Source organism: Corvus moneduloides, chromosome 18 (genome assembly GCF_009650955.1).
Source record: "Corvus moneduloides isolate bCorMon1 chromosome 18, bCorMon1.pri, whole genome shotgun sequence".
NCBI lineage: Eukaryota > Metazoa > Chordata > Aves > Passeriformes > Corvidae > Corvus > Corvus moneduloides.
Window position 1 is genome coordinate 9,914,117 of NC_045493.1, and position 9,490 is coordinate 9,923,606.

Consider the following 9,490-nt stretch of genomic DNA (forward strand, 5'->3'; position numbering starts at 1 on the left):
AGGACTTTGCCAAAGCTGCGTCTGCAGGACTCCTGTGGTGGGCGGGGATGTGCTGGTGTACTGGGAGCACTGGGAGCTCTTAGCAGAGTGGCCTGTCAATTTAGGGACTTGGTAGCTTTGCAAATGGAAGTTCAGGACGGTCAGGAATAGCCTGGTTTTTTACTGGAATTGCATTTAAATCAGCATCAGGAGATGCAAGCCCCGTTCCTGTGCAGCCCCATCATCATGGAAGAGATGCAGGGTGGCAGAGGGGACATCAGCAGTGATGTCCTCAGTACTGTCCCCCAGCCACCACTCTACCCGAGATGAAGCATCTCATCCACTAAATGTTGCCATGCTCCATTAATCCACCCTAAAACGTCAGATGGACATTCTCTCTTGAATTTTAAATATACCCAGCCATTCCGACTCGCTCTGAAATTGCCCCGCAATGAACGCTTTCCAGAACATTCCCTCACTCCCCCACGCTGTTCCCATGCCTGGTCACTCCTGCCTGCTGTGCCCCAGCCCCCCACGGCAGTGCCAGGTCCCCGCAGCGCTTCCCTTGCCCTTGGGCTGGAGCACATCACTGAGTGTCCCCTGGAGGCCCTGGGGACCACTCTTGTCCCCTCGCTGAGGTGCTCCTGGCCCCTGAGCCCCTGGCTTTGGCACATCCCCCCCCCTCCCCCCAGTGTGCAAGACAGAGAGACGGGCCGAGACGTGAGAATCCTCCTTGCCGAGCAGATGACGCCGCTCTGGGATCCATCCCACAGTTATCCCTTCTGTCATGCTCGAGTTTTTTGGATGCCTTTGCATTTGGCACCAAATTTCCTTCCTAGACTAAAGCTTTGCACTTGGAATGATGCCTTCGGAGCCGGGCTGAGTGGCCAGGCTGCTCATCCGATCCCTCCGCACTGCCAGCAGCTTGGATTGCGCTTCCATGAAGTCTCCTTGCACCTTCCTGCTGCAGCCATCTGTCCTGAGGTGCCAACGCCTTGTCCTCACCCCTGTGGAGCAGGCACAGACCTCCTGGGCTCTCTGGGGGTTGAACACCTCCTGCAATCAGTCCATAGGCTCCTCGGGCCAGGAAAAGGGAGAAAGGTCTGGACAAATCAGACCTTTCTCAGCTCAACGCAGAGCTGGGAATCCAGGCAGAGCCTCCTCGCTGTGCATCAGGAAAGCTCCAGGCTCAGCCAGCGCTCGGGGCTGGTCAGCTGCTGCTCTGGCCCCTTCCCAGAGAAAAGAAAAGGAGGAAAAAGGAATAAAAGAGAGATGTCTGAGTCGGGGCTGCACTCTGGGAGCGGGCCAGCCGCAGCTGCACCACTGCCGGGAGCTCCAGCAAACAAAAAGATGGAACAGAGAGGAAATCAGCTCCACAGCACCCCGGGAACACCGTCCCCCCCTGACTGGGGACAGCATTACCTCCATGTACCCACAGCCCTGAGCCACCACGGGGCAGAGCACTGCAGCAAAGGGTCCCCATCCCAGGGGGGCTGGATCCAGGTGCCCCTGCTCGCTCCCCAGGACCAGGACACGGGGCTGGCTCCCTGATTTAGAGCTCCGTGCGGCTCCTGCAGCTGTGGCAGTGCGACACGAACTCCCAGCAGCACGCTTCAAAGGGCTCCTTATCCCCATCTGTGCCATCCAACAAAGACACTGGGGCAGGAATGGTGTCTTCTCAAAAGTGCCAGAGGAACGCTCCCTGCCAGCCACAGCCTCCACTTTTACAGCTCCTGGAAGCTCCTCCCTGACATCCCCTGGTTATTTGGGGGTCCTGGCACTGACTGTGGCTGCCCAAGCATCCCCCAACCACAGGAACCATGGATGTAGATCCAAGTCAGAGATAACCAACATTTGCACTTGGTTCTGAGCCAATGCCACGGGCTCTGCTGGAAACCCACAGCACGTCCCTCTCCGGAAAGGAAGGTGAGCCTCCCTTGCTCCCAGGTTTGCCCCTTCAGTGCCAGGCTCCCATTGGCTCCTCCAGCCACCCAGCTCCATGGTTCTCCTCTGATTTATGAAATCCTTATGGATGAAGTCTGAGACATAACAGAGCTGAGCAGCAGAGGTCCATTTGTTCCCCCTCTCTTCCCAGCAGCACAGCTGACCCTGTGGGTGTGCTGGGTTGATGCTGGGTGCCCACCAAAGCCGCTCCATCACTCCCACAGGAGGCATTCCTCCGTGAACTTCCCAAACTGAGTCCTTCCCACAGGCTGCAGTCTTCCATGGACTTCAGTGAGAGTCCCTTCCACAGGGTCAGTCCTTCAGGAATAGAATGCTCCAGCCTGGATCCCTTCCATGGGGTCATGAGTCCTGCCAGCAAACCTGCTCCAGTGTGGGCTCCTCTCTGCATGGATACACAAATCCTGCCAGGATCCTGCTCCAGCACTGGACTCCATGGACTGCAGGTGGATCTCTGCTTCCCCGTGGATCCCCACAAGCTGCAGGAGCTGAGCTGCCTCACCCTGGGCTGCACCACACACACCTGCAGCACCTCCTCCTCCTCCTCCTTCAGTGACCTTGGTGTCTGCAGGGCTGCTCCTCTCGCAGATTCTCACTCCTCTCTCTGGCTGCCGTTTCCATTGTGCAGGTATTTTTATCCGTGGGTAGAGCAGGATGTGGATAGAGCAGGATGTGCATAGAGCAGGACTGGCCCCACGGGACAGAGCAAGAACATCCTTAACAACTTGTCGGTTAACAAGCTGTGAAAGGAGACAGACAGCCAGGAGCTGGCAGCCTGTCCTCTGGAATGAAGGACACCTTCCCTCCCCGAGCACCTCGGCAGGAAGGGCTCCTGCTGCAGAGCCCTTCTCCTTCCCTTCCTCCTGGTTCCTGCAGCCTGAGTTCCCTGACACTGCGTCGGGGCTGCAGGGCAAGCAGCTGAGGCACCTGCACCGGGTGGATCTGCTCCCTGCATCCCATCAATCCAGCAGCACTCACTTGTGCAGCAGCAGGAAAAGCCATCTCACGAAGCAGGTCCTTTTGGGAAGGGCTCCGGAGAGCTGTGGGACGCAGCAGCTGAAGGGCAGCAGCCTGAGCCAGAGCGATGCCAAACCCTCTGTCGCCCCACGAGCCTTCCTCACTCTGCCCTTTGCCCTCTGCTTTGGGGTTCACCAGCTGAGGGATGGCAGGTCCCCTTCCCCGCTGCCAGCAGTGCACCAGCCGCACCCCGAGGTTTCTGCTGACAGCATTGGCTTTGGCCCCACATTCTGCCCCACCAGAAGGGGCATGGCTGGGTGCTGCCCTTGGTCCCCAGTGGCTCATCCTGGTGTTGATCCCCCTCAAGCCCTGACAGGGGCAGAGGGCTGGGTGCTTTTGGGGTGCAGGTGTCCTCCTGCCCCTCTTGTGACTGGGACCAGAGCAGGGACAGGCACATCCCCACCTTCCAGAGCACCCTGTGCCTGGCAAACCAAGTGGTTAAAGACACACAACTCTCACGGCCGAATCCGGCAATTTCATCCCCCTGACAAGAGTGTAAATCCATCCTGATGGACTGGAAAATTGGAAAGCCAGTGTTCATGCCGTGTTTCCTACAGACATCTCCGAGCTCCTGAAAGATGCACTCGGTGGCAGCCCCGGTTCCAGCCGTGTCGCTCACATCATGCTAATTAAAATAGAGCCTGTGTTTTGTAACAGGATTTCCTTGGAGCCTATTTTACTGCTCAGTAACCACTTTCAAATATTTGAAAAATAAAATCGCATCAAGTAAATAACTTTTGGATTGCTCACAGAAGATTACTCTGGTTTCGGTTTTTTTGTTCCCAAAGCCCACTGGAAGCAGCCGCGCTCATCGCAGTGACAGAGGACAGAAAATACACGGATTTCTGAGGCTGCTTGTAGTCTACATCAAGAGCTGTGTGTTATTTAATCAGACAAAGCCCATTTCATTTAAAAAACAACTCTCTGTACAAAATGGGATAACAAAGCACCCCAGTGCTCAGCACTGACCTGGAATACCCAGGGAACACCCCTGCCTGTTGGCAGGATGGGCCATGCTCACACCAGCCCATTTTGATGCCCACATTACCTGTCCAGCAATGCCCTGACGCCCCTCTGCCTCATGCATGGCTTACTATCCATTAAACTTCCAAATTCAGCACCACCTGACTTCCAAGGGATGGCTCACACGCTTCCCTTTTTACATGCTTTGCTGTTCCAAGATCTCTGCTGCCGTTCTGGATGCCAAGGGAGCACATTCAGCTGACTCGGCGCAGCCTGGCTCCTCGGCCCTAAATCCTGGTACCAGATTCCTCAGTGAAGGAGAAGTTAAAAATGTACAGAAGGAAATGTCTGCGACACCATGACATCTACGAAACTGTGCTTGAAATGGCATCTTTGTATATTCATAATGGCAAAAAATACCAGAGAAGCAGAGGGCTGAGAGAGCCCTAATTTCATTTACTCCTGATCCAGTCTCTCCTCATCCTTTCTGCCAAGGAGGAGAGAAGGAAGAGGAGCCATTTGCCATGGCCTTTGTTAGCTGTCCATCAGACAAGCCCCATTCCCGTTATCTGCGCCGGCAGCCTGGCTCTGTGCTGTTATCTCGTTGCTCGGGGTGCTGCCGCGAGAGCTCACCACGCACTTGTTGCAGCCCTCACCGAGTTCACGCTCGGTTTTCCTTCCTGCTGGACACACCTGATCCTCTGGAAACAGCCTCCCGTGGTGCCGTGCTCACCACAGAGCCAGGGGGATCTCTGTCCTTGCTGTGGGGCTGTGACAGCCACCCCGGGAGTGCCCCCACGCCTCGAAGAAGAGAAGGGAGGGCGCAAACCTTGGGGCTGCAGAGGAGCCCGAAGCTCAGCACCCGCAGCTGCATTTCTGCTCCTTGCACTGCAGCCTCGGGCAGGGTTTGCTGGTCTCATCACAGCCTGTAGTGGATGCCCCAAATATATTTAGAAATCCTGGATCGCCCAAGTGTTCAGCTGTGCCCCTGCCATCCCCAGAGCCAGGGGCTGGGCCTGCATGGGCAGCACAGGCAGCGCTGCCCTCTCTGCACGCAGCTGCCCACACCCCCCCTGTTTGCCCACTGCATCATTCCAGGGTACAAATAAATGCCCCTGTTGGTGCCCACGTTCCCAGGATGCCACTGCTCCGGCACAGGCTGCCCGGAGCCTCCTGGCACAGGTCCCTGTGCAGGGACGTGCCTCTGCTGCCTGCTCTGCTCTGCGCCGGTGGGTGGGTGCGAGCGGATGCCGAGAGCAGAGGAGAGGCTTTCACACCTCCTCTCTGGTGATCTAAATGGCTTCACCAGTGCAGAGCACCCAGAGCCACCAGTCAAGCACCCGATGGGTGCAAATCATGTGAAAATGGTTTTTTCTTGGACGCATGAACTGAAAGAGCTGCAGATGGAGCACAGCAATCTGTCTCTGCAGGGTCTGATCCTGCTCCCCACCCAGATGGAGAACAGCAGGATTTGCTGCTCTGGGCCCCTGGCTGTGTCCCCCTCCACACGGATGGGCAAGACCCCTCCCCCCCAGGCATGGGCAGAGCTGCCACGTCGCCACCGGCTCCAGGCTGCGTAGGCAGGAGTTGGGATTTTACTGCAATAATTCACCAAACCTTGTAAAGGGTCAACAATTTATCAGCTCCCTCTCTCTGCCAAGGAAAGAGGAGTTCAGCACGCTGTGTTCTTCCACCACGAGATTTATGGCAGATTGTGCCAAATCCTGTTCCCGGGAGCTGGACTGCCTGCTGATGCTCCCAGCAGGACTGGGGCAGCCCTCCTGCCTCAGCACACGAGGCAGTGAGGGAGACGAGAGCCCTCACTGGGCCCGTGCTTGCTGGATTTGCTTCCCAGCTCCCCCAGGCCCCCCGGGAGCCCAGGATCATCGCTGCTTTCACATAGAGCACCGGCAGCCTGGACCAGAGCGTTTGTGTAACACCCCAGAGGAACGTGCCTCTCTGTGTGTCCCCACGCTGGAACAGGATGCCAGAACTGGCAGGGACCTCGCATCTGATTCCTCCACACGTACACAGACCACAAACCCGTGCAGGTGAGGGAGAAATGCCACCCTCTCCATCCATTGCTGTTCTGCTGCCCAGAAAGGATGGATTCTGTAATACAATCCCTGTCTGGAGAGCCGGGTTTAAGACTGAAAAGTCAAAACCATTTAACGCAATCTGACCACGAGAGCAGGGACTGGAGTAGACAGACAGCACCGCACAGCACTCCCGACACCGGGAGCTGGTTGTCTTTGCCATCAACACCCTGCCAGCCCCGGAGGGCAGCCTCAGGCCCCGAGCACACTGCAGCGCCAGCACACACCGGCCTCTCCCGTTCTCCCCCCCGAACAATCCACACTGGTAACCCCATCCGGACGCACACCCGAGCCCGCCTGCCTCGTCCTGGCATCCCAGCAGTGCCGAGGGACTGGGCACAGGCACCGCTTCAGTCATCTCCGAGCCCCACGCGAGTTTGCAATGACTTTGCCAAGTCACCCGCGAGCGCATCCCGGAGCCTATTCTTAGGTCTGGCATCGCGGCAGTGGGAGAGGGAGCGGGTCTGCGTGGAAACGGGGGACACGTGGAATGAACAGGCAGCCCCTGGGTAAACACACCCCCCCCCCCCCCACACGGACACCCCCCGGCAGAGACGGTGGGTCGGGAACACCAGCGGGGACCTGGCAGTGGGGCTGGAGGGACACCGGGGACCCGCGAAGGGCTAGGGACACCGGGGACTGCTCTCCCTGAGAGAGAGAGGCGGAGGGTCCGGCACGGCTCCCGGGAGGCCGCGGCCCCGTTCGCGCTCGGTTCCCGGTGAGGACGCGGCTCCCGGAGCGCTCCGGGGCGGCGGGAGCTGTCCGCCCCGCGGTGCTGAGCGCCGCGTTCCGCCGGGCCCCGCTCCCGGTGCCGCTCCCGGTGCCGTTGCGCTTCCCCGCAATGCCAGAAGTTTGATCCCGGCCCGGCGAGCAGCAGAAGCAGGGGGTCCCCGATCGGGAGCGGCACGGCCGGTTCCAGCAGCCCTTCCCGCTCCCACCGCCCCCTCTCCGGTCCCGGCTGCATCCCCCCGCGCCGGGCGGTGCCCCCTCCCCGGAGCCGGGAGGCGGCGGGCCCCGGGGAGCCCCGCAGCGCCGGCCCGCTCCGCCCCGCTCCGCCCCGGTTACCTGGGCGCGGGGCCGCGGGGGTGCCCAGTAGCAGCAGGGCGAGCAGGCAGAGCCCGCGGGGCCCCGGCATCCTGCGGCGGGCGCGGCGGAGCCTCCGCGCCGGGGCGAGCTGGGCGAGCCGAGCCGAGCCGAGCGGGGCCGAGCCGATGCGATCCGAGCCGCTCCGCGCCGAGCGGGGCCGGGCCGGGCGGGGGCGGGCGCTGCCGGCGGAGCGGAGCGGCGCGGGGGCGCGGCTGAGGGCGGACCGGAGCGGAGAGCGCGGGGAGCGCGGAGCGGCGCGGAGCGAGCGGCGGGGGAGGGCGCCGGCGGCCGCCCCGGCCCCCGCGCAGCGCCGAGCGCTCCGGCCCCCCCCGCAGCTCCCCCCCGTTCGCCCCGGCCCCACCGACCAGCCCGGGGACGGCTCCCGCAGCAGCTCCGGGCACACGGTTGCCCGTGGTTTCTTCCGTCTCCCTCGGCTCCCTCCCGCTCCGGGAGTCCCCAGTGCCCCCCCCGCCCCCAGCCTGGGCAGTGATCCCACAGCAGGCCCTCCCTCATCCCGTGCCCAGTCTCTTGTCCCATGTCACTGTTCCTTGTCCCCCAAGCTCCCTACAGCATCCAAAGCCCCTCTCAGCATCCCATCTCTGCTCAGCAACCCACCCCCTGCACCCAAAGCCGCCCTCAGCTCTCCAAGCCCTTCTCACTCCCTTCTCCACCCCAGATGTACCCTACTGCCTTCCGCTCTGGCTCCCCCAAAGCAGGCTGTGAACGGGGGAGAGGCGCTATGGAAAGGCTGATACAGCCCCATGATTCCCTTGGGATCAGGGATGCTCCGGGGTTTCTGGTGCTGCTGCTGGCGCCAGCAAAGCCTGGCTTGGAGGAAGCTGCAGCTGTGACCCGTCTGATCTCAGTGGGGTGGGGGCACTGGGCATACAAAAGCTCTCCGTTTGTGGGTGCTGCTTAGGGCCCCCTGCAACGTGGGACTGGCACCGCGGCCATGGGTGAGCACTGGGGTACCCCCAGTCCTGTGACAAAGGAAGCAGCACACAGACGGTCGCTGCTCAGGACCTGGCCCCAGAACTCCTCAGCTTCCTTGCCTGCAGAGGAACCGTGGCCTGGATGGCTCCCAGGAACCCCCTGCCCGTCCCCCTGCCCAGGCCACCAGCAGGAGCAGTGAGCCCAGGGCTCCCATCTGGCCCCTCCTGAGCCCGTAGATCACACGGTGTAACTACACTGACTTTGAGAAGAACAGAAACGGAGGCTTCGTTCTCTTGAAACCCCAGATCCTGCCCTGAAATGTTTACCTCCCGGTGAGAGCGCCTGCTCCTCCCGGCCGCTCTGCCTGTCAAGTCAAATAGCCAGAGCGATGTCACGAATGCACAATACCGGTGTCAAACAGCACGAGACGGAGCCCGGCCTCTTCCCTAAAGAGACAGTTTGTTGATGCTGCCATCTGAGAAGCCCCCGCTACCTTTGCGAGAGCAATTACACCGACCCCGTTACCTCAGCAACAACCATCACACTCCGGTGTCACTGCCAGCGCAGAACACACCGAGTCAAGGAACTGTCCAAACACAGGGACTGATCCTGCTGCCGTTTTCCCCTGCCGGGCTCTGCTGAGCTCCTTCCTGCCCCGGCGCCGCTGGAAGCGGAGGCAGCAGCCCGGGGATGCCGGGGAGCGGGCGGCAGGTCATTTGCATTCCCGGTGTCACTCCGAGCCGCTGCCAGCTGGGAGCAGTTGGGCAGCAGGCGCAAGAAGAACAAAATAAGAAAGGGAGAGAAAGCAGCGAGAGGTGCAGCGTGTTATTTAACACTGTCACTCTCGTACCCAATTGGGACTCGCCTGCTCAGAGGTTTAATTTGGTCGAACAAAGCTTTCTGTGGCACAGCGAGCACAGCCTGCGCCGCTCCCCCTCGGCTCCAGCCCCGCTTCCCTCTCGACCTGCCGGTGCTAAAGATAAGAGTTGGCTCTCATTTTGCAGTTCTCCTTGAGTGATTTTTATTGTGCTCATCTGCATTGTAGTAAACTCCTAAGATAGCCAGATAATAACAGCAGTGCCATGGAAACAGGCAGGAAAAGAGACCAAACATTGTATTTGTGATGCAGAAATGCCCACCAAGTGGCAAAAGTTGTCAGTGATGGAGAGGGAATGGTGAGGCTCAGGCCTCAGCTGCTCAGCCAGGTTTAGGGGGTGCAGGTGGGCCCAGCTCTCACGAGACTGCACCCCGTGACTCCAGGGCATCACACCTGGGGAAGGGACCTGCTGCTGGGAATTTCTCCTGCCTGTGGGTCTCACAGCGGTGCTGGGGCCCTCCCATCCCTCCAACAGCGTTGCTGAGGGCTCAGGTGAGCTGGGAGGCAGGAGTCTGTGTAGGGAGATGGGCTGGGATGAACCACGGGATGCACTCCCTGGAGCTGCTGTGATTTGAAT

The 9,490-nt window shown here is 60.3% G+C and overlaps 1 protein-coding gene across 2 annotated transcripts in view; it reads right to left on the reverse strand.

Annotated features, from left to right (window-relative positions):
* The window catches only part of SEZ6L (seizure related 6 homolog like), a 35,793-nt gene extending 28,599 nt beyond the window's left edge, over nt 1-7,194 (reverse strand). Inside the window, exon 1 of one of the 2 annotated variants that reach the window (XM_032128063.1) lies at nt 7,083-7,194. In XM_032128063.1, the coding sequence (XP_031983954.1) occupies nt 7,083-7,152 (70 nt within the window). In that variant the 5' untranslated portion in view covers nt 7,153-7,194. The remainder of the gene's footprint in view (nt 1-7,082) is intronic. The other variant, XM_032128062.1, reaches the window with a different exon arrangement.
* Nucleotides 7,195-9,490: the final 2,296 nt, after the last annotated feature.